Here is a 25783-nt window from a genome sequence, read left to right on the forward strand (position 1 = left end):
CCATGATACATAATTAAAATAAATAAATAATACTGTATTCACTATTTATTAGCCTAAACTTTTATAATCTTGGCAAACGAATCGTACTTTTTTGGTATTATTTACTTAAATCACACCCACGCGAACATATCCTTTCAACACCTACTACAAGTTGTAGATTTATACAGTTCTGGAACACATAGTTTTTATTTTGGATTTTGCTAAACTTTTGATCAAAATAATAAAGAATAAAAAAAATCAATTGCTACAGAAATTTGCAATATTATATCGTATAACATTTAGACAAAATAGGCAATTAAATATGTCGCATGTTTTTATTTATAAGAACAAGATATCGTTTGAATAAGTTGTATTTTTAAACGATGTCTAACGTAGTACCAAATAATAGCGTATGTAATTTGTATTTTTTAATGTATTACGTTTAATATACATCTAATTAATATCACTTTACTATAAATATATTATAATAATCTATTATGTAATCAGGTACATAACAATTAAATTAATAAAATTAATGTCGGTGACATAATATATTTACTTAGTCCAAATACTACTTATTAGGGCGTTTCCATGAATATCATTATCACAGCTCATTCAGCGCTCTGTAAGAGAATCATTATTTCGATTACGTCATCTGAGAGGCCGTTGACTCTGGTCGAACCCGGAATATTTCCACCAAACTCATTAATTAAATACTAGAATTTTTTTTTAATAGTCGATAAGTAATTTAACATATGTAATAATGTATTTATTAAACATTAAATTAGTTTCGTTTATAACGATGCGCTCCCACGAATAAATTATGTAATTTATAATGACTATATTCTTATAATTATAATGGAAAGGTATGTATTATTAAACGTAAAAAAGTTTTGAAAAGTATAAATTTTATCATCAAAAATCTTATATCTTATTTTCTGATATGTCTGCACCAGACATCTTGCCAACATTCTTATCGTTCCTTTTTACAAAATTGTTGTTTAAACGAAATACCACAGGATCTAATGTGCAATTCTTGTTTCAAATTTATTGCTTTGAATAGTGGTACAAATGTTCCGTTGCATACACTTTTAACAGAGAATAATATTCTGTTTTGCTAGAACAATAAATGCCAAAAATAAACTTAATTTACTTCCCCATAAAGTAAATAAAAAGTTGTAGAACGCTTCATTGACTTTTTGAGCGTTTAACGACTAAACGCCTTGTAAGGAACATTTTAGAGGCGGAAAAAATTACTATAAATTGATATTGTATGGATGAAATACTAACCATTAAACCATGGCTCATTATCATGAAGGAGATCTACACGCACTAGTATATTTTTTGCATTTTAAAAGTATAAAATGTACCATGTGTACACCCGTCGTGTAAGGTATTTGTATTCTTTCTTCAACAAGTCCATTGCAAAAACTAATTGTCCACGATGCAACAATATAGGAATTTGTGTTGAGTGTAAACCCAGCAGATGAATGTTTAAATTAATATACGTTCTTAACACGTTATGTGTTTTAATAAGCAATATATATACTTTTGTTTACGGAACGGTTAATACTTAGGAAGGGGCCTCTTTTTAACCGACTTTAAAAAAGGAGGAGGTTCTCAATTCGACTGTATATTTTTTTAATGTATGTTACTTCAGAACTTTTGACTGGGTGGAGCGATTTCGACAAATTTTCTTTTAATCGAAAAGTGGTATGTGTCATTTGGTCCCATTTAAATTTATTTGAGATCTAACGATTACTTTTCGAGTTATATCTAATAATGCGTTTTTACTTGACGCTTTTTTCGTCGACCTACGTTGTATTATACCGCATAACTTTCTACTGGATGTACCGATTTTGATAATTCTTTTTTTTTGTTGGAAAGGGGATATCCCTAGTTTGGTACTATGATAAGGAAACCAGGATCTGATGATGGGATCCCAGAGAAATCGAGGGAAACTCTTGAAAATCCGCAATAACTTTTTACTGGGTGTACCGATTTTGATAATTTTGAATTTAATCGAAAGCTGATGTTTATCATGTGGTCACATATAAATTTTATCGAGATCTGATTACTACTTTTTAAGTAATCTTTGATAACGCGTAGTTACTTGATTATTTTCGATCTACGTTGTATTACTCGTCGATGTAATTGAAGTCGGTTTTTTTTTCGTTTGCGAGCAAACACAATTATTCTGTAATAGAAAAGTATTTGAACCTAATTAACACGGGTGCTTTACCTCGGGTGATACCTGTCTAAAAATGTTACCTGCAATATCCTGGTTTTCTCTCGATACTCTCTAACGTCAAGCACGAAATGATATTGTTGGCACAGGATTTAAATCCGAGGCGACACCGTCTTAGCTCTCACAGGTTACTTACTAAATAAAAACAATATTGAGAGCGTTTTTAGCGTGTACAGTGGCTAGAAGAGAACTAAAAGTAGCAAGTGGTTATACCACTTTAGTTTTTTCACGCTTATTGTACTAATAGTGGCTATCTTATATAGGTACCTACGTATATTTCACGTAAAGTCACAATTTTTATGCTGAGTATTTAGTCAACTGTATTCTATTTAGTACCATCTAAAATATGGTAATAACTTTATATTTTTAAACATGTGTTTTTTTTACTAAGTTTTAAAAATTATAGTTATATATTTCCTAAATAGCAGCGTATACTCTATGTATGCGTATAATTACTACATGATGTTGTCTCATACTTTAGATCATTTCAATACAAATGCTACCGAATGCAACAGAACAGATATCACGTGAATTTTTTCAAACGTAGACACAAAAAATGACAGTCTAGACAGCAGTATTCATGTTACAGTCATTGCCTAGCGACGTTTTTTTATTGTCATACATCATTTTTGAATAAAGAGAAAGTTCTTTCACTTATCCAAATATACCAAAATAGCATAAGCAAATAGCGTCATCTTAAAGTTATTACCTTTTCAATTTTAATCTTTAATAGCATTTTATCGAAATTTTAGTAACTATTAAGTATTTTAGTTTTTTAACAACTGTATCTTCTATATATATAAAAATCTCTTGTCACGATGTTTCTCCGGGCTATTCTCCGAAACTACTGGACCGATTTTAGAGAAATTTTGCCAAACTTAAAATATAGGCTATGTTTTGTTACAATAATTATAATTAATATATTCACAAAAAAATAAGGCGTACAAAGTTCGCCAGTGACAGTGAAAGTGACATTTTTTCCTAAATTTTTTTTTTGTTTGACATTAAAATTTATACTATTTTTACCTTTTATTAATGTAATTATGTTATTATTATTATTTGAATTTTTGTCACTAAGAACGCATACTAGGGAAGTTCAAACAAAGTAATCCATTCTAAACAGTTGAAATTGTCAATAGGTTTAATCAAATCGCTATTACTATGAAGCTGTCTTACGCTTACATAAATAAAGATACCCATCTGATAACATTAAAATAAATCGATCCGCTAGTTGTTTGTGAGAATTGTGTCCAAGTAAAAATATATTAAATAATTTTATTTATTAGTGTTATGATTTATATTAATTAGTTATAAAACACTTCTTTTTTTTTTTGAGATATTGCAAAGGATTTTATGCAAAGAGAACCAAGTAGACTAATAATAATAAATGCCGATGAAACAATGGAGAAAGTAGATTCAGTTATATTGTAAGTACAAAAAAGTTATTTTGTAATCGATTTACAGTTATTCGTATCGTACTATAATAATTACGATTACGGAAACTATCGGTAAAAGTTACGCGAATTAGCCCGACTCTTGAGTCTTGCAATCAGTCGTAATCAGTATAGAGACAAACGCCATTGATCAATTATTCTACTTTTTAACCCACTTCAAAATAGGAGGAGGTTCTCAACTCGACGATATTTTTTTTTTGTGTGTATTGGCTATTCTTTCGTCTGCCTACGTTGTACTCCTGGTCAATGTAATTGAAGTCAGTTCTATTTTCGTTTACAAGCAAACATAATTATTTTCGAAAGCCAGATCACAATATGACTCCTAAGGGTGGAGCACTAACCATAAACGTCAACGCGAGTGAAACCGGTTCATCTATGAATAATATAAAATTGAATCACTAAATATCAACTCTGTAGCTTCGACTGCGTGGCGTTCCTTACATAATGGGTGAGAGTGCTCATACAATGAATTTTTACGATTTGTTCCAGTATTATCTACTTCGGTGGTCCTCACATTAAGTTACCACAGAAACTACCGTTACGAATTTGCGTTTCGAGAAAAGCACTTAAACTACGGTTATTTTGTCTAAAATATTGGTTACGCTTCTGCCAAATCATCTACGTGGCCGTCTCAACATTTTGAATATTCAATTCTAGCGGGCTTAACAGTTACAGTATTCTATCGCGATTCGTTATATTGTATTTTCTTTAATTAGGATAAAAGATAAATAAGTTTGTATCGATTTTATATTTACCTATTCGTACGTAGCATTATTTCATTGACAGCTAAAATACGTATTGTATGAATATGTTAAATAACTATAAAATATATATTCTTTTTAATATTCACAATCCTCTTTTATATAAAAGTCAAAATTAGCTCTAATAATGAATCGAACATCTCGCGTTAGCTAAAGCTTAGTTATTTATTAAATCATACATGACCGCCTGCAGGCTCGTCGCTTGTAGATATCAAGTTTCTCGAAGTTTCCAAACAATGAAATAACAGTCACCGCTAACTTCAATTTCTAGAGTTATTTCAAATGCCTTATAGTTTGCTGTTTGAAATCACATAAATATACATAACCAACTAATTATATGCGTTAATGGAAAGCTGTAAATGAGGCCTGTTATACAAATCATCAGTTTTAATTTAGTCTTTTATACATACATACATATATTTATTTCCAAGAAAAAAAAAAATACAAAAATATACTTATTTAGTTTTTAAACTAATTTTATTAAACGAAACGATTACGAAATCTAAAGCTGCAAGGTAATATAGTTATCAATTGTCACTAGCAGCGTCCACTTAAGAACATGATACTTTACTTTTTGGTGCAGTCTGCTACTAATTTAGTGACTTGCGTCGTGTTGATAATTGTACGGTTAGCTGAAACTAGTCTTGGCAATGTTTGCTTATCATCTAGTATTAATGCATGCTTTTTATTCATGGATAATAAATTTATTATTTGTACCACAACTTAATCATGCCTGGTTTGTAGGCGACTGTTTAGCGGATTGTTTTGATTTCTGCGCTGTTTGTGGTAAACCTAATAGCATAGCCTAGGTTGTGAGTTAAGCGATCTAGAACTAGTTTTAGGTAGTACCCCAATCGAATACATTAATTTACGTTTTGATTTGATTTTCTTTATTCAAAATGTTTATAATAATATACATAACATTTTCAGATTTAATCCTTACGATGATATTTTTAATGTATCACTCATTACAACCTATACAGTCCACTGCTGGACATAGGCCTCCACAAGTTTACGCCAAAAATAACGTGAACTCATGTGTTTTGCCCATAGTCACCACGCTGGGCAGGCGGGTTGGTGACCGCAGCACTGGCTTTGTCACACCGAAGACGCTGCTGCCCGTCTTCGGCCTGTGTATTTCAAAGCCAGCAGTTGGATGGTTATCCCGCCATCAGTCGGCTTCTTAAGTTCCAAGGTGGCTACGGCACTAAAGAATTTAGCCACCCCCTCTCTTCCTGTGGGTGTCGTAAGAGGCGACTAAGGGATAACAAGGTTCCACAACCACCTTGGAACTTAAGAAGCCGACTGATGGCGGGATAACCATCCAACTGCTGGCTTTTAATGTATACCTTTACTTAATTTTAATACACAACTATCATAATGTTAATATGTTTGAAATTCGCCATTAATTTACATATAAGCTTATTATTCATCCGAGTCTATTCACGAGAGCGATTATCAGGCTTGTTTGATTTGTGCGCAGTTTGCGGCAAGCCTACGTGTTGCTAATTGAATGGTTAACCTTTACCGGTCTCACTGTTTGTTAAACGATTACGCGGCGAGTTATCGATTGTGGTTTTTATCTAGCTTAAATTTATTCTCTCCTTGGTTCTTGAATGAAGCTTTTAAGGTAAACTATAAATAGCTTTTATCGCTCACCCCTTGGAGCATTTTTTGTTTTACTCACGTCGTTAAAAATAATATAATTAAATTACCGTCAAATAGCTTTTTGTTATAATTGAATATGAATTTGGATTCGTTTGAAACACGATTTATTTTATCACTTTGTACATTTTTCGATTATTTATCAAATTTAAATCTGATACGAATAAAATATTTTAATCCTTGAAAATTTTTTCTGTATGATAAGCCAAGATACGTAGTCTAGAAAATATAGCGTAATATTTTATATTAATGATTCAATATACAATTTCAACATGTTCTTACTAAGGCTAGACCTAACGTTATAACACTTCGAACTCGAAATAAAGAGAAATTCGAAAAGTAGAGAATCGAGTTTTGAATTGGAGAAAGTTAAGACTAAATATTTTGCCTATTACATTTCTTTAAGTAGTTCGGAAGGAATTTACACGATTAAAATCGACGGTAAAAATCTATTAATTATAATATGACTTTACTATGAGAGGGCTCAATATCGTAAACAAAGAATGCGAGTAATACAGTGCTATTAGCAAAAAACTCGTATCGGTGATCAATTTTATTGTTAATCAACCTAATAAGTTTAATGCCGTGTGGTGTCGGCCGAGTAAAACAGCACCACCTCCTTTCTTTCCGTGGGGATCGTAAAAGGCGACGGAGGGATAAACCTGGCTCAAAATCATCAGTGTTCTGGAGAAGAGAAACTCCATTTGAAACCCGGAATGGGGTCTCCGTCAAGCATTCATGGCATAGCTCTAAAATGCGAAAGACTCCTGCAGCCGAAGTGGCTCCACACGTATCGACTCGTCGAGTGGGTCCTGGTCCTGTGGGTCTAGTCAGTGAGGTCGAGAGGGAGACGCAGAGCTTAGGCAACTCAGACGACACATTGTCTGTCTGACACTGTCTAAATCGTCTACAATAGACGGACTAAGGCCAATGAATGAACCTAATAAGTCGTGGCTATGCTTACGTGATGTCTCGCGATCATTGATGATAATAGTTTACGAGAGTAGCTTGGTATTTATAACAGATATGCCAAAATAATTACAAAATACTTGTTTTCCAAAAACAAAATTCAAAATTCTCTACTGATTTACAAGAGTTTAATTTATTAGCACCTATGTAAAGTTTCGTGCGAAATAAATGACCATACAAAAAAAAATTAATCCAGAATGTATACACTTCCATTGACCCAGAACTCGTCAGTGGGACACAATAAAACGTAGCCGCTACGATGTCGTCGCAATCGATCCTCTAACATATAATAAAACCGGTAAATAAAAGTACAAAAAGCGGTATCAAAAACCGCCCTTAAGACGACGAGCAGCTGCGACACTGACTCAAGGCGAACCACCCGCTTCTTTTACCCGCCGTGTTTTGCAACTCAAATGCAGTTTTTTTTTCTTCGCAGCGACTAGAGCGACGGTAGGAATATACAAGTGAAAATGCAGTATTTATCTGTGATTATATTTATGAGGTAGCAAAGGCTAAGTCCTTTGAGTGCCGTACGAATTGTACATAAATCTGTGGCTATTATTAATTTGTATCATTCGCATAATTAAGTACTTTTGTAGCGAAGACTTACCTTAAAAATATGCATTGATGGTTTTCTAAGAAAATATATTCCTTTGCCTTTTTCAAAAACTTTTAATTAATATTTATGATGAAGATATTACACAAATAACGTTAAATTACACCTGCTGCTTGAAGACCGTGTATTTTTCTGTTTTTGTCTACCTGTTGTTGTTGTGTCTTATAAGTTATTCCTATTTCAATAAAGTATGGGTATAATAAATAAACAATCTACTACACAATACGATCTAATATACAAAATATAAAATATCTTACACGTCATCAATTTTTATTTAATTCTAATATCAAATGTATATAAATTTATCGCTATAGCTTGATTCACTATTTTAATTGCTATGCTTGAAAATAGACAAAATGTTATGTTTCTGTAGTTAATTTACCTAAGAGGCATCACACCCGTACTCAGCGCTCTGTTACCAAGACGCAAATATTACAAATCAAGTTGTTTCAAATCAAGTGGTTACTGAATTAACAAGCTATTTATAAGGTTGCCGTTGAAAAGATCTTTAGAAAAGAAAGCTCCTTGAGGTTATTTTTAAAAACTCTCGCTTTAGAAATATAGAGCTTCAAACTTTTACATTGTTATCTGTCCTGAATGTGTGCCATTATTTAAAAAAATTCAAACGTTACGCAACAACTTTCATTAAAGTTACTTTGAAAGACCTATTTTGTGTATACATTAGATTAATACGGTTTGCCAAGACAATATACACATTCATACGAAATACATACTCGATGAGCGCTCAAATAACTTCGTCGCATGTTATTTGCATGTCTATTGACACCACATACCATAGATGAAATGAATTTTCGTGTATAGATATTTTGAAACATAATAAAACGATTCTTATTTTGAGACTTATTCATTTCTCAAATAACTTTTACATAGTCGTATAAATCTATCATCTCTAAAAATGCAAAACAATATATTTGTATTAAATTTTACACGTATTTCAATTAATTTTATATTTAACGTAAAAACAGGAGATCAAATAATGGAGAAAGCTAAAGAACAATAAACATAAGTTAACTTAAGTACCTAACGGTGTAGACTCTACAATCGGGTACACGAAGCTTTAGAAAATGTATTTAACGAACGTGTTGTCACGTCAGGTGTTCACTCGGAATACTTGAAATCTAAAGTTCTTGCAATATTTACTGTAGTTTTATTTAAATAACAGAAGTTGTGGTATTTAAAAAACCAACTAATATATGTAATATAAATGCGAGTTTGCGAGGATGGATGAATGTTTTTGTTGCTCTTTCATGCAAAAACTACTGAAGGGATTGTTTTGAAACTTGATGCGTCAATAGCTGGAAGTTCAGAATAACACACGAGCTAGTTTATATCGCGATATTCCTACGAGTTCGGACGAAATTTAAAAAGGCTTAGACTTTTTTTCACGTGGTACGTGATCTATAACACTTACAGAATCCCCATTTAAATGAACGTAGTTAGGAGTCGAAAATCCTGTATATGTTCTATGTATATCTGTTTAACTTTTTTAAATCTAAAGTCGCTTTTCTCATTAAGTGTACAGAGGTACAAAATAAAGCTCGAATACTCCAGTCCCTTTATCGAAACGGTCGCGAGAACGGCGCGGCATGTAGTCACAATTAGCCGTCCTTTACACTTAAATTTATCTTAACTGACCTACGAACACGTTGCCTTTAATTTGAAGTATTATTAAAACGCTAAATACTGCTTTTTCCCTTTTATAAATTCCTTTCTAGTTAATAATTATGAAAAGATTTGAACAAAATATAATCAACAGAGATTAGTACCTACTCACATGTAAATACAAATGCAATGAGGAAAATTCCTCCATAGCAAATTCGTTTTAATCTTATTTTTTGTTCGTGTTTTCAATAAAAAAATGGATGAATCGTATCCAAGTCTAGCATTTAACATGAAAATTTCGCAGGTTGTTCTAAACCGTCATTGTACTTAAATGTCTCGTGTCTTTTTTACTAGGACATCTAGTTTTAAAAATATCATAACTACTTTACATAAAATTGCATATCTAATGATTCACCTCTTGAACTTAAAGATTTATAAGCAAGTGACCTTTTTTAAAACGAACATAAATTGTAGATAAATCGTGTTGGACTAAATTCATAGTAATGAATTTAATAGGTAGTATTATATAATATTGTAGGATAAACTTTATGTTATCGATTACATTGCGTGATAATTATATAACACTTAAAACCAATATCTCTTTGCAAATTTCACAAATACAAATCATATAAAAACATTTAGTTTTATTTCTCAATGCGACTGCATTTTTATAACTTTTTACAGGATGTACTGAGGATGCGTAAGGTGGTGTTTGCCATGTGGTGCCATTTAACTTTGATTGATATCTGACGAGTACTTTTTGAGCTCACCCTAATAATTCGTATTTAATTGACTGTTTTTTCGACTTCGCTTACTTTCGCATTACGTCTCGGCATATTCGCATTTACCTAATTGTAATAACATTGTTATTGCTTTTCATATTATAAATACTAAATTCCTACATATCAGTAATTATGAATTTCATAAAGATACTAATGAAATATAAGAATGATTTATTCTAGAAAATCTGGTAACAAAGTAAACAATTACCAATCTTAAAAAAAATATCAATATAGTTTTCATTCGTTTTTAGGAAGAGTTTTGTGAAATAATTTGCGTAATCGGAAGCTTTACCGACCGCAAAATTAACCTACCGCAAGCGGTGAACGCACCGTTATTAGAATGAAACAATCTGCTAACGGGAAGGGCACCGACTGAAAGGATTTTAAAAAATTATATTACATAAATCTGTTAAAACCATTATTACTTTTTGTTCTGAAAAGTTATCATCTTCCAATTTCTTCTTTTTATTAAATTTAAATACAATCTTGACTTTTAAAGATAAATCAACTTAAATTATGATACATATCTATTTATATCTAATACAAAGAGATATGAAAAAAAATTATATAGGAAAAAGAACATACGCATCATACCTTTTGTATAACAAGAATTTTCATACTTGAGATTAAAACATCTAAAGTTCATAACTCACATGTACGTTGTCTTCTAAAACATACGTGCACTCAAACTCAAGTACCCTACGAACTTTCGTTCCGAAACTCAATTATAAAAGATAAATATTTAACGCATCTACATAACGTAAGAAAAATCTCTTTGAATTTTCTCATCAAGGATATTCTAAAGCCTCTTTTCATATACGTTGTAAAGTAGAGCACTGTAGCGGGTCACGCTTTCATAGAAAAGACTTCATCTGTGGATCGTTAATAAGCTATTACCAGATCCTTTTCAACAATATTATACAGTATACTGTAAGTCATTATTTTTAATTACAATAGTTTGGCAATACATACATATAATTATAATATATTTAAAGCTACCTACTGAAGATTTATTCATATACATTTGAAAATCGAATGTCAATCAATTTCTTACGGTATATTATTTTTTAATTATAAGTTCGCTAATCAAATGTAAAAACTTTTGCTTCGTCATGTCGTTATTACATTATTGTTGTGATGAAAAAAAATAACATTACTACAATCTTTTATATGTAAATGGCATATCAAACCACAAACATAGCAACGAATTTATCTCAAAAAACAGTTGATAATATTTTTGACCACGATAAAGTATTGTCCTCGCGCCTGACGGAAGTGGGATACCGCATCCGACAAGAGTAAATAAAAACAAAAAATTGTTAAGAATATATTTTATACATACTAAATTCAATAGGTCAAATAAAAATAAAATGTGTTGTCATTTTTTACAGACTTTAAAAAAGGAAGAGGTTACTCAATTCGACCGTATATACTTTTTTTATGTATGTTCGGGGATAACTTCATCGTTTATGAAACTGATCTGAGAGAGATTTAACACTCAATGAACCAAAATCGAAAAAAATGTTTATCGAGACGATTAATAACGACGATCCGCTTCTCATGAATGTAGCTGCAATGAGCGATAATGTTTTGTGTATAAAGCCAAAAACTAAAAGCGCTCTACTACTTGATAATTTAATTAAAAAAAATAGCATCGATAGACCAGACGCTAAGGGATATATACCAGATAAAAAGCTTAATCCTGCAGAACTTTTCCTGGCACCAAATGAAAATATTTCCCAGAGCATTGCAAAGATAATGATGCAACGAATTTATCTCAAAAAACAGTTGATAATATTTTTGACCACGATAAAGTATTGTCCTCGCGCCTGACGGAAGTGGGATACCGCATCCGACAAGAGTAAATAAAAACAAAAAATTGTTAAGAATATATTTTATACATACTAAATTCAATAGGTCAAATAAAAATAAAATGTGTTGTCATTTTTTACAGACTTTAAAAAAGGAGGAGGTTACTCAATTCGACCGTATATACTTTTTTTATGTATGTTCGGGGATAACTTCATCGTTTATGAAACGATTTTGATAATTCTTTTTTTGTTGGAAAGGAGATATCCCAAGTGTGGTACCCATGATAAAGGAACCAGGATCTGATGATGGAATCCCAGAGAATTCAAGGGAAACCCTCGAAAGTTGTAGTGACGACTAGTGCGTTTGTTAATTTTTTTCGTCTACTTACGTTGAATTACTAGTCGATGTAATTGAAGTCCGTTTTTTTCGGTTGCGAGTAAACACAATTATTAGTTAAACAGTTTTCGTATTAGTGAAAAAATATGAAGCGTCTTTTGGGTTTACAATTAATATTAAATAAGGTTGGGCTTAAATTATTTAAAAGTAATTTGACTCTAATTTAACAATAATAACGATGTAAACGTATATAACGTATGTAATATTTTGAAACAAACTGAGGCATAAATAAATAAATTATAGCTATATTCGTTCTATGGGGCAATTAATAAACAACCACATTTGTTTAAATCAAATATAACAAGGAAAACCAATCAACATTATGACGTCAGGTAACCGCAAACTATAGCAATTTAAGTGCTTGCTCTTTACCAAGTAGATTTATTGTTTCGCTCTCCAGATTTCTAAAGGATGAGGTTGTTGTTTGCTTGCCTTCGGGTAGCGGGAGTGTGGGACTCCCGGCGCGGACCTAGGACAGCCTTCGCCTAAATTTACTCACTCGCACCGTAAGTGCTCTATTATACCCCAATAGCGAGTGAGAGAAATGGTGTCCTGCCCTCACTATTGTCTAGGGTAAAGGAGCGCATATCGACGTATCCTTCTCTCTGTTTGTCTCCTGCGGATTGAATCCGCATGGATATCGGCTTAACGCTGCCACTCCGTGAACTCCTTTATAACCATGACCTCCTCGCAGAAGGAATCCACGGCTTACCAGCACCTCTCGCTGTCGAGCATGCAACGGACGAAGCTCGACTGCGAGAGGTCTCCACCTACGATGGCCACCATAGCTTGGCGCTGGCGTCCCCTAACGGTGCATTTCTTTAGAGTGTGACGCTCCCTATCCATCGGAGCACCACGCTCATTAAAAGCAGGGGTAATTTCCCTCTAACGATTTGATGCAAGTACTTACCGAAGCAGTCATGTGCGGTAAGTACATGTGTCAACTTGAAGGTCAGCACACCGTGCTGACTTTTGACCCCAGCGATTGAGGTTAGGACATATAGCGTCCACAATCACAGAGCTCGTCGCTGGGGACACCAGTTCCTCCACCCACCAATCGATAAGAGCCCTCTGAGCGTGAGCCCTTATCCTATGTATTTGGTCCGCACTCGGGATTTGTCCTTGAGCTCGGAGGCCCTATCGGTATCGGTACACTTCCGCGAGCACCTGTGTCTGGTGTTCCCAAGGCTCGCTAAAAGTATTACTGCCGTCCATGACACCGTGCGTGCAGTACCCGCGTATAACTCTCACTGCTTTAAAATTAAATTAATTAATTAATTAATTTGTTTGTCCCAATCGTATTATTTTGTTTGATGGGGTCTTTTGTATTAAATACACGTACATTTATGGACATTTTATTGTCATTGGTTAGGTTTATTACGAATATGGAGTGGACATTATATTTCATATAACGAGTGACTGTCAGCATATGCCGGGTCAATTAGCATGAATTAACGCTAGATAGGCTCGCTCCGAGCAATTAATTGCCCTATTGAATAGATAAGAATAAAGATAACATATTGAAATGCAATGCAGACGTAACGCTTATTAATTGATTCATTCAAACAATATAATAGCAAAATCCATTAACTTAAAATTGTATATTTGCATTGTAATATTTTTGTAGCCTGGAAAACTTTTTCTATAAATATTCGATAACAGATGTAAAAATAAAACTTATTAACGGCAAATTATTTAAGTGTATTTTTTATTAATTCGCAGGATACTATCAGCCGGCAGGGCCGCTGATCAAAGAAACTAGCGCAGACGCAGAGCGAGCGCTGGCTAGGTATCATCCCCCACCGCATTACCATGCCCCACATCCGCCTGTAAGTATTACTAAATAAAACTATATTAGAAAATATATATTTTTTGTACCTAATCGATATACTAAAACTACAGAACCAATTTGAGAAATTATCTCAACTATATGTATGTGTCTCCTTTTGTTTTTTATTAGTATGGAATTAAAAATACATCACAGGAAAATTCGTATTTTTAATATTTATTTTCTAATTGTGTTTTATGTACTAGCTATACACGTGCAAATAACTCGCACTAAATAAGTTAAAAAAATATCCACCGTTAATCATGTTGACGTTGTTTCAAAATTTACAACAACAAAAGCAATAATAATTTTTTTAGTTGTGGATGCCGGTAGAACAAGCAATTATCTATAAAATAATATATAATTTATGTGCAGTAATTGTGAGGTTTTTTTTAGAAAAGGAGGCAAACATCTTAACCTTAGCGTATATGATGATATATTATTTATAATGCAGTACTATATTCATTAAGACCGTTTTTACCCAAATATTTTATATTTTTGTTCAATCAATACTAGAAGTAAATAGTGATCTTATCAATTGGTAACCTAAGAAATGATACCTTATATATCATTATTTTTAAGTATTAATAAAATTTATTATTAACTAGTAGTCGTCTAGTGGTAGAAATTCGACCATAATTAATTTAAATTCTAATTTTGAACACTATTTAGGTTCTGTTGTCGAAGAGTATGCTTCTATAACAATAGAAAAAGAGTAAGAGTAAGTTACCATGGTAGTGTGTGTAATGTTTTTTTTTTTTAATTAATTAATTTAATATATTTTTATGCATAATTAAAAACAAATATTTGCATTCTGCACTCCTGCGAAATTTTATACTCCTCCGTCCACACAATTTTCATAAAAAAGGGTACAAAAATTTTTCTTCACGTATTAATATTATAGATATTAAACTATTTAGTCGTCTCGAATAATATAATCTATATGTATAAAAATATCCGTCAATTCATCCATCCATTTTCTATTTAGGTTTTGCAACAATACGGACCCCCTTATTATCCAGCGGAGCTATGCTATGGACGGTACTACCGACCGCCAGGACCATACCACATGGGACCTCCACAACCTGACGCCCAGGTATAAAAACCAAATAGTATTACTGTTAATTTTTCTTAAAACCTTTTGAATCTCATTACGTAGGGACAAGTATGTAATTTTTAATTTATTATTGCAGATGGTAAGCGTGGCAAGTGAACCCTACCCGCCACCCCAGTATTATGGAACGCCGCCATGCTATCAACATTCACCTCAAAGGATACCCTACGTAGGTCAGTGTCAACATATTTATTGAACAGCTCTTTGGTACCGAAACCGCTAAGTGTTATTAAATAATAATAATAATAATAATAATAATAATAAATATATTCTTTATTGCACACCATTAAAAGACACAAACAAAAGTAGTACAATTAGAGGAAGATGTACAAAGGCGGTCTTATCGCTAAAAGAGCGAAAAGTAAATAGTTTTTTATTTTGTCCTCATAATTAATATAAACATCTGGTTAAATCCAGTAATTAACTGTAAAATATTTCATTAAATTTAAAATACATTTTGCAATTATTATTACGATAACGATCACAGAAGTTATACAAAAGTGAATCACCACCACACTTACGCGTTATTGTAGTCAATAACCCAATAACTTAGTGAAGATATATTTTAAGAAATTAATAAGTATAATCTATTATACAAATAAATAATGAGATACTTTTCAATCAATGTTTACAGAATATAGAGGATGCCCGTGCCCATTAAACGCGTGTCCAAAAAACGTCCTTATTGGGCCCGCTACTGGTAAAGCCCCTACCGGTGGCGGCCCAGCGGACGTACCCTCCGCCATCGCGCCGCCCGGGGGCGCCTTCCGACCGAAGGTGCGGGCGTGTGCCCTCGACTCCGCCGCCGATACGCACGGCAGCGGGAAGGTGAGCTATTATCTCCCTCATAAATGAATAATAGTTTCCTTTTTTTATTTACTATCGTTTATTCAGTTTACAATACATAAAATAACAAAGTAATATAAATAACCAATAAGGTTTCTACCTGTACTATCATAGTATGTCTACATCGACATAGTATGTATACACACTGTATGTCTAGTTGTTAGGTACCAACTGCTAACTGCACTAACTTTTATGAAAGTTTAATATTTATACAGTTTCAAATTACCTTTAATATTTTTAAAACTAAAATATTCATATTAAAAATATATGTGACCTAGAAAACTGTGACAAAAATTACAGTAAATTTAATATTTTATGTTAAAATAAAACAGCTAATAAAATGATAATCTATGTTTAGTAATGATAAATCTGCCTTCTATCATGTCATGAGAATAATTTTATAATAAAGGTTCCACCTTTTTAGGATCCGCCTCTAGAGCCAGAACCACCGGAGCCACCCATGGCAGCGGATGCTCCACATCCTTGCCCACTACCGACTATCGGCGGTGCTTCGCCAAAGCGAGAAATTTACGACGTGCGAGATAATCTCCAACTTAACGCTGATATTCCCGGACCGACTGAAGCTGTAGGACCTCCATCGCCAGCCCGGGGAGCGTGCGCCCCGCAACCACCCCCGGTGGCACCTCGACGAGCTCGCCTGGGCAAAGCTATGGCCAGGCGTTCATTGGCAGGCGATGATACTGGCTTACTACTCTCGGTTCCGAAACCGCCTATCGTTAACCACACTGATGCTGACGACGATGTACTGGCCTTATCCCCTCCTATATGTGCGCCTATTGATCTTTCTTCGTCTGATGAAAGATCGACACCATTAGTAGATGTGAAAAAAGAAAACGAAGGCCCTACATATTTAACGTCGAGAAAAACAGAAACGCAAGCTCTTAGGGAACATAATAGCGGAATAGCCTTGACAGAGTCAGTAGACGTCACGGAATCTGCAAAAGCCGTCAAGCGGAGATATTCAAAACCAAAACTAGAAATTGAAATGAAAGATGTAAAACTAGATGAAGCTTGTAAAACGAATGGAATCGGGGAACATGTAAAATTACAAAAACGAAGAAAAGTTTCTGGTGAACAAACAAATGTCATACAAATTGAAACTGTAACGAAAGTCCCCAAAAAGAAAGGTACAAGAAAAACCTCGAAAACGTCGCCTGCTGACAAAAAGCCTCACAAAAGGAAATCTGAGAGAGATTTAACACTCAATGAACCAAAATCGAAAAAAATGTTTATCGAGACGATTAATAACGACGATCCGCGTCTCATGAATGTAGCTGCAATGAGCGATAATGTTTTGTGTATAAAGCCAAAAACTAAAAGCGCTCTACTACTTGATAATTTAATTAAAAAAAATAGCATCGATAGACCAGACGCTAAGGGATATATACCAGATAAAAAGCTTAATCCTGCAGAACTTTTCCTGGCACCAAATGAAAATATTTCCCAGAGCATTGCAAAGAAAATGACCAATACCAATAATAACTGCGTAGAAAACAATCTTCCTGTCAATGGCATGAGATCTAAAACTATTGCGCCAGTCAGTCATATCGTTGAAAAAAAATTACCTTCTAGAAATTCTTGTAAAATTGACACGGTAGATTCAAAGGTTACACACAAGTCAGTATTATCAACTCCCACCGCAGCGTTAAATATAAAGGAGGACCAAAATAATGAAGTACTAATGAAAAGTGAATCAAATGTAGAAAAACCTATTTCCGATTGTGGTCTACAATTTGATACAAAGAAAAACGCTGATATCAAGGATAAATCTGAACATAAAGATAGTACGCAAATTACCAACGTCATTGAAAGCAATGTTTTATTCAATGGTACGAAATCGACCAAGTCATCAAAATGTTCAAAACCCAAAATTATTACTAATAAATCGGAGTCTATTTCAAAATCATTAAACACCGATAACATTAATGAATCTCAACAATCAGAGAAAAATTCAGACGAAAGTCTAATAATTGATTCCCTGAACTCCAGTGAAAGGTCGGTGGACAATGTGATTTTAGATAAATCTTTGTCCAAAAGATGTAAAATAGGAATAGACAAGTCTAACGGTGAATATAAATGCAAAAACGTTGAAACTTTAGTTAAATTGCTAGCTTCAAAAAAACAAGCGACAAAACATAATGAATCTGAATCTAAAGTAAAAGATGTGCAACAAATTGAAATTGAAGTTGAAAAAGAAAACACTTCAAGTAAACGTTCAAAATTAACCAGTGAGAAAGTTATCGGAGAAAGCAAAAGTGAAAAGGTGGTGAAATTACTGGTATCAAAAAAGACCGTTTTTAAGACGGATGAAGCTTCGTTAGTCGTAGAAGACGCTTGTTCCTCACCAGTTCCTAGTTTGAGAAAGACTAGAAGAAGAAGGAGCGGCGGGCGACGTGTGCGGCGAGCGGCGGCTCCGCTGGCGCCTCCGGACCTGCAGCCGCGAGCGCCGCCGCGCTGGAGCAACGGGTGGAACTGGGACGGCGAACATTACGTATCTAAGGTTTATTTAAACGTAAGTTAAATACAATAATATTTCACAAAAATTACCAAATGCGATCACGATCTCGATTCAGTCTGTAACACTTCAAAATGTCGTTTTATATTTTGTTACGTATTGGCGTGCACAAACAACCGCTGTAGCAGTGCGTGTGCCTAAAAACCGGCGTATATTATTAGTGCGTTTTATTTATTACTATTTGCGATTTAGGACAGATTTTGATGTCGCTTCCGGCTGTAATAAAATACACTACGTAGAGAATATGGAGCATATGCAGTGGAGCAGCGTGGTGCATTAGCTCCGACCCTTCGCCTCCATGAAGAAAAAAAGCCTATGCCCGATAGTGGGATATTAAATGCTGAATAATTTTAATCATTTGATGTGCAAAAGTACAAATAAAATATCTAAGCCCCGCGGTTTCACACGCGGTAACATGAGGGGGAAAAAGTAGCTTATGGCCTTCCTCGGTAAATGAGCCCCAACCCAAAAAAAACCAAACCCAAAAAAAAAATCAATTGGAACCGGTAGCTCCTAGATTAAAACTTTAGGGCTTTATTATATCAGCATGCGCCAAGTATAATGCCAATATGTTGCCGTAGAACGACTCCCGGCTGGACCGCACGGCGCGCTGCTGGGCGCGCATGTCGCACTCCAGCGGCGACCGCGTGGCGCGCGGCGACTGCGTGCTGCTGCGGGCCTCGCAGGCGCGCGCGCAGCCCTTCGTCGCCAGGGTGGCCAGCCTGTGGGAGAACCCCGACGACGGTGACTACCCGCTTGTTCTGTCCGTATATCTGCTTCACAGCAGGCACCGCAGCAATACCCTGCTCAAAACTGCTATGTCGACCTTACAGAAGATCATAGCTAAGTAATACTGCTTGCAAGCATTGTGTTATTGTGGTGAGCAGGATTGGAGATAGGATCGCAACGCGCTTGCGATGTTTCTGGTGATGTAGGCGTCTATAGGCTATGGTAATCGCTTATGATCAGGTAAGCCCTACGTCTGTTTACCGACCTAGTTATATAAATAATAAAACTTGTTCTTTCTTTGATTTGTATAGATCCAATATAAGTGGTCTGAAGGCCTTCGGGCAACAAAGCAGCGGAACATCCCCCCTCCTCATTATTTTACAAATAAAATGACTATTTTCCTCTCGAGGTTTTTATTAACATGATTTTTTTTTTTGAACATGAACAATATAATCATGTTTGTACGAAGTACTAGCCCCCCCCCCCCCCCCTTGTGGAGGCCCCAGACTGTAGCCTCGGATGCTCTCCCCTAAATTCGCCGCTGGATTTATATACCTTTGGAATCTTTTTTGTCTTCTTATCACCGACTCACGAAAAGTTCACGTTTCCTATCAGCAAAAATCGACAAGCTATAGAACCACGATCACAATTTGCATTACGTTTGAAAAAAGAAAGAAAAAACGTTTATTTGGATAAAAATATTCCAAATAAAATAAAACAATTAGCCAGTTAAATAATAACATCGTTTCAGGCGAGATGATGGTGTCGCTGGTGTGGTACTACCGGCCGGAGCACACGGAGCGCGGCCGGCAGGCGGCGGACGCGCCCGACGAGGTGTTCGCGTCCCGCCACCGCGACGCCAACTCCGTCGCCTGCATCGAGGACAAGTGCTACGTGCTCACCTTCAACGAGTACTGCCGGTGAGTGCGTAGCCCGCTAAACTAACAGTATAAACCACTCTGCGTATACGCTTCTCCGCTATTTGACTAGCTAGTTGGCGCACTTTGTAGTGCCACTGCTAGGCTACTTCGTTGTGGATTAGATTCCCACCTGAATGCGCGCGTTTCAGCCTGTAATATCCCACTGCTATATCCTCTTCCCCCATCTATATAGCCCCATCCATATATATATACTAGATGTGCCCGCGGCTTCACCCGCGTTGAAATCAGTGTGTCACAAAGTTTTCCCGGCAAACTCCCAGTGAAACTATCATCAAAATCGGCTTAGCCGTTCCGTAAACATTTCTCTTGAAGCCCTCTCTCCTTTGGTGAAACCGCATGAAAATACGTTCAATAGATTTTGAGGGAATCGATCACATACACTTTTGGGGACTTTGTTGTATGTTACACTAACTGTTGCCCGCGACTACGTTCGCATGGTTAAGCATTACTATTAAGATGTTTAACGCAATTATTTTTTTATTTCAGTCACTTGAAATGCTTATCACACTGGGAAACTTTTTAAAAGGCACAATTTAGTATAATTTAATAGTTATATTTATAAAACCTCTCTATACACCACATTTTTAGTTTTATTTTCAGGCTGCAGTATAAATAACCTATCAGGCGAACTTATAGCTGCTGTATATGTTTCATACAAACTATCAACCCCAATCAAACGCCCTTAGCAGTGGAATATCAAAAAATCCGTTCTTAGCGGACGTTAACTAACTATAATCTACCTCCCTGCTAAATTTCATCTTTGTCCATCCTGGATGGATGGGACCACCCGGCAAACGTTGTTTTGCCAATAAACTATCTACTAATACTACTCGTAATCGAAAGCGTCGTAGACAATGAAAGTATGCTTTATTTAGTTTAATAAATTAATCTTTATCAAAGTAACAAATATATCCTAAATTACAATTCTCGATATCTATCTAAACATCTGTTTGCTAGATGAGAGGTGACAACAGTAGACATCTACCAAGGCGAAGGTAGGATTGAATTGAGAAAAAAATCATAATTAAAGGAAATTATTAAAAATAATAAAAAATAAAAATTGCGATGGAAAAATAGGGGTTGATTGTAGAGAAGTAAAAATTTAAGATTAATATAATTCATGAAAAAATAAAAATAAAAATCTTGCCAAAAAAATTAAAGTTTATAATTAACAAATAAAATATAGGGGTTAATCGTAGAGGGTTGAAAATTGAGGGTTGTATGTATTTTTTAATGTTGTACCATAAAAAAATAAAAAAAAATTATCTACAAATTAAATAAAAATTTAGGCGTGGACTACCCTTAACATTTAGGAGGATGAAAAATAGATGTTGTTTGATTCTCAGACCTACCCAACATGCACACAAAATTTCATGAGAATCGGTTAAGCCGTTTCGGAGGAGTTTAACTACGAACACCGCGACACGATAATTTTATATTTTAATATTACGATGCATCATTTGGACAACTCCTCACCATCTATAGAGCATACATTTTAAATTTCAAGTCTCTTACTTCAAAAACATAGGACTTTCATACAAACATCCAACCCTCGTTTTATCCCCTTGGGGGCCGAGCTTCGTAAAATCCGTTCGTAGCGGATGTCTAAGTAGTCTATAAGGTAGTCTATAAGGAACCTACCTGCCAAATTTCAAGTTTGTAGCTGTTAAAGTTTCGGAGATTTCGTGATGAGTGTCAACTTACTTTTATATATATATATCTAGGAGAAGGATCAAAGCATAATCCACCACGCTGCTCTAAACCGCCAACTTGGTTTCCCATCTAAATCTGAGTGTATAATTTATATTTATTTATATACATATTATTTCTGTCTATATTTAACAGAAAAAAGTAATTATCTGTTGACCTCTAAAAAGTATAATGTTGCTTACCTTATCAAAAAACTGTTAATGTTATGCCATATTAAGGTTTGTATGCTATTTTTTCAGGTATAAAAAGCGGCTAAAAGCGACCGAGGAGGGCATCACAATAGCGCCGTCAATAGTCCCGGCGCTGCCCGCCAGTGAGGTGAGCCCCGCGCTGGCGCCCAACGACACTAAGCTACCACCTTCCGTCTCCCCGGAACTGGTACTCTTTTGTCGGAAAATTTACGATTTTCGGTCCAAGAAAATACACGTTCCAAATAAATGAACCATCGGCCGAAAAATTTGGATGTCGATTTTTATAAAAAAATTCGGGCTCGGTGGACCTCAAGATTTTTGTAAGTATTTTTATCCAGTTAGGAGTGAACACCAAAGCTTGGAGTCATGTCTATCGGTGGAATATCGCAATTGAAAGCTGCCGAGTTTAATGTGGACGTCTCGGACGTGCGAACTGTATACTTTGCGTCGTAGTGTCTCGTCGAACCTTATATTAGTACAAAACCCGATTCCAGTAGATTGTGTGTGGACATGTTCAGTTTTGAATAATCGCCGATCGGTCGTTCTGTTGCTTGTACTGTAGTATTGTTTTTGTTTATTAATTTAATTTGCAAACTTTGTATCGATCATGATGATGAACTTTTGACAATGGATGCCTTTTATAACATATAAGTAGTTGTAAGGAAATCATGAATGCATAATTGTGAATAGCAGTATGTTTATTTTTGCTTCGGGATTGATAAATATGTATTGTGTATTCTTACTCCTGTAGAGGCAATGAGTGTGCGTAGTAGATGCTGACTTACTGTCTCGTGTAATGTCTCGGATACTGCGGTCTAACTCTCCTTTTTTGTTTTATTCAGCTAAACGGAAAAAAGCATTTATATGAATAAAATAATTTTAATTTAATGTTACATTGTTATCTACGTAGAGTTTATAATAAATTATTTTAATTAGGTTAAATACAGCATGAGAATATGGCATGAGTACTACATATGTTACATTGTGACTTGATTTTGGTAATAACCGTGGTTTGTCAAGTCTTCACAAATCGTAACAAGAATCAAACAAATTGTGAAGGTACTTTCAACTTAATGTAATTGATTATATTTAATAAAAGAACCCTAAAGCAAAGTAGAAGTTTTTCTTCTGTTTAATTAATTCATTGCATTTCTATATTATCTGCATTATTACTATACCAATTTATCATCACAACTATCTCTAGGCTTTGTATGATTTATATAGACATTACATTTTTATTCTTATTAATCACGTGAAAGTAATAATGAGTCTCATAAATTGACAACCTAAATTTATTTTATATTATTCAACGATTAAAATGATTTGTTAAATCAAATTAAGTTGAGTATCTTTCTTTAAATGTTCTTGAACCTTATCTTTCATTGTCTCTTTATTTGTCTATATACAAATATATAATACACTTTAAACTTTTTAACCATTGATTAAAGGCTGCTTATAGAGTTTTTTTTTACAATTGTCTATAAAGACTGATTTTGCAAAAGCAAAAATACTTTTATTGCAACATATAATTACTACTATGTTTTGTAAAAGAAGTCGTTGACACATTTTTATTTCACATTAAGTGTCAAACTTTACACTTAAAAAATAACAAGTGGGAACATTGTAACATATTTTAAATATAATATTAGAGCATAGATTGTAAACAAGTGTGTTGGACGGAAAGAGATATATTGTATGATTACTATAGCGAAGTCTCTTATCATTAGAGTTTTATGTCCGAAAACACGAATACGACTCATTTTAAGTTAACAAAACATCTACATTCAAGCTTGATTTATGTTCGGAAAAGCAAACTACAATACCATATAAATTTAAAGTGTATGAAATTGTTTTAAATGCGTTTTGTGTTAATACTTTTGTGTCGCACTGAAAAACAATTTTCTCTCATTGGGATGCGTAATTTCATGGGCATTTACTTATATATAGTATATTACGCAATTTGTGCATACTTGCTTTTTTTATTTTTCTTACAATGTATCTCTTAATTTATTTCCGTTATTGGCTATCTCTATATTATTTATCGATATATATACTGTACATATTTACATTAAGTTTTAATTATACTACTCTTTATCTTTCCAGTGAGATATTATTTTTCTATTAAAAACGAGTCATAAAAGAGAAAAACCGTTTTGTTTTTATATAGGTACTTACGTAGATATATACTTTCAATTTTATTTTTGTAGAAAAGGTTAATAAATAGAATACAAATTAATTTTTTTTCATCGCGTGTGAACAAACATCTTCCATTGTAACAATAATTTAGGTTTCACCATTTATTATAATAATCTCACTGGTGTCTATTCCAAAGTTTAATTTGACCCTATTACTTATTCTTTGCTTGATGCCAAAAAAAGTAAAATGCAGAAATTGTATTATTCAGTAATAATGTAATGTTATTCTCTTTTATATTTAGGTTATAAAAATGTCGGTGGAATGTGCGCGCGAAACACCACTTTGATGATTAAAACAATTAAAATCATTTTAAATAATAGACAATAAAGGACTAAAAAAATTAATACGTACAATAAAATATAGACATTATATAAGTTTACCATTTCAGAAAAGAATGTAATCTCGAACAAGAAGTTATTCTCGTGCACACGTCGTCGATGTTATTACTCATTACAAATTAATTATAGATATAATGAGTAAATTCCATAATAGTAATATTACTATAAGTGAGCTCTCCCTTGCTTGTAGATGGAATGTTTTAAAGAATGTTACCTGGATTCCGCAGAAGCAAGTTTCATAGTCACAATAATTTTTAGTATTAGGTTTACTAATAAGAAAAATACCTTGTTTTTATTATTTATTTGTTTCGATGAAAATTTATAGGTATATTTTATTATTGTAACCTACATAGTTACGTTGGCTGTAATTTAATATTGATGTAAAAGTAATATATGTATTTTTATTTCAAACTGTGTTTTATTTGACTATTAAAACAACGTGTAAATAGTATGAATAGACATGTCCGAAAAAAGTACAAGGAAAGTATACGAATCCATATAGGTATATGAAGTAGGTTAAATAAAAAAACAGTGTATGCTTAAGACCGCACGTCAAAAGTGAAAACTTCATTGGCAATCGCAATCAATTTGTAATATTTTAATAACTATTAAATTAATAGTGACACACAAAATTACAAAATATTAAAACAATAATGACACGGTCACCAATCCGCCTGCCCAGCGTGGTGACTATGGGCAACACATATGAGTTCGCGCCATTTTTGACGCGAACCTGTGGAGGCCTAGGTATGTCCAGCAGTGGACTGCAATAGGCTGAAATGATGATGATGATAATAATAATAATGACAATTATTACCTACGTATTATTGAATATACTAAACAGTGACACAGCAGCGAAAAGCAATTGATTGTATCTTTCTCGCTCGGATACACTCGGCAAGTTCACCCGATCGAGCCTTTAACCGTTCAGCAGCGAAGAGCAGCTTTCTATTTCTTTCTCGCTCGGATACACTCGGCGGTGCCGAGTTCACCTGATCGAGCCTTTCACCTCAGAGCGTGACGGATCAGCATAACTTAGTACTTACGAT

The 25783-nt window shown here is 34.1% G+C and overlaps 1 protein-coding gene and 1 long non-coding RNA gene across 2 annotated transcripts; both read left to right on the forward strand.

Annotated features, from left to right (window-relative positions):
- Positions 1 to 12938: 12938 nt before the first annotated feature.
- Positions 12939 to 19480, forward strand: LOC123661263. Its single transcript, XM_045596251.1, has 7 exons — positions 12939 to 13116; positions 14028 to 14134; positions 15122 to 15229; positions 15327 to 15420; positions 15882 to 16075; positions 16518 to 18626; positions 19211 to 19480. Exons 1-7 carry the CDS (start codon positions 12939 to 12941, stop codon positions 19478 to 19480), a joined length of 3060 nt encoding a protein of 1019 aa, XP_045452207.1.
- A 738-nt stretch (positions 19481 to 20218) lies between these two features.
- On the forward strand, positions 20219 to 25145 carry LOC123660901. Its single transcript, XR_006744269.1, has 2 exons — positions 20219 to 20278; positions 22249 to 25145. It is a non-coding gene; the product is annotated as an uncharacterized LOC123660901 (long non-coding RNA).
- The last annotated feature ends 638 nt before the right edge of the window (positions 25146 to 25783 follow it).

This window comes from Melitaea cinxia, chromosome 16, assembly GCF_905220565.1.
Source record: "Melitaea cinxia chromosome 16, ilMelCinx1.1, whole genome shotgun sequence".
Lineage (NCBI taxonomy): Eukaryota > Metazoa > Arthropoda > Insecta > Lepidoptera > Nymphalidae > Melitaea > Melitaea cinxia.

What these genes read in the sequence shown, in the direction of transcription:
- LOC123661263 (XM_045596251.1), top strand. Translation starts at nt 12,939, where the DNA reads ATGGATATCGGCTTAACGCTGCCACTCCGTGAACTCCTTTATAACCAT. An exon ending in CTCCACAACCTGACGCCCAG is followed by an intron (nt 15,230 to 15,326) that starts GTATAAAAACCA and finishes TTATTATTGCAG; the next exon opens with ATGGTAAGCGTGGCAAGTGA. An exon ending in ATACGCACGGCAGCGGGAAG is followed by an intron (nt 16,076 to 16,517) that starts GTGAGCTATTAT and finishes CCACCTTTTTAG; the next exon opens with GATCCGCCTCTAGAGCCAGA.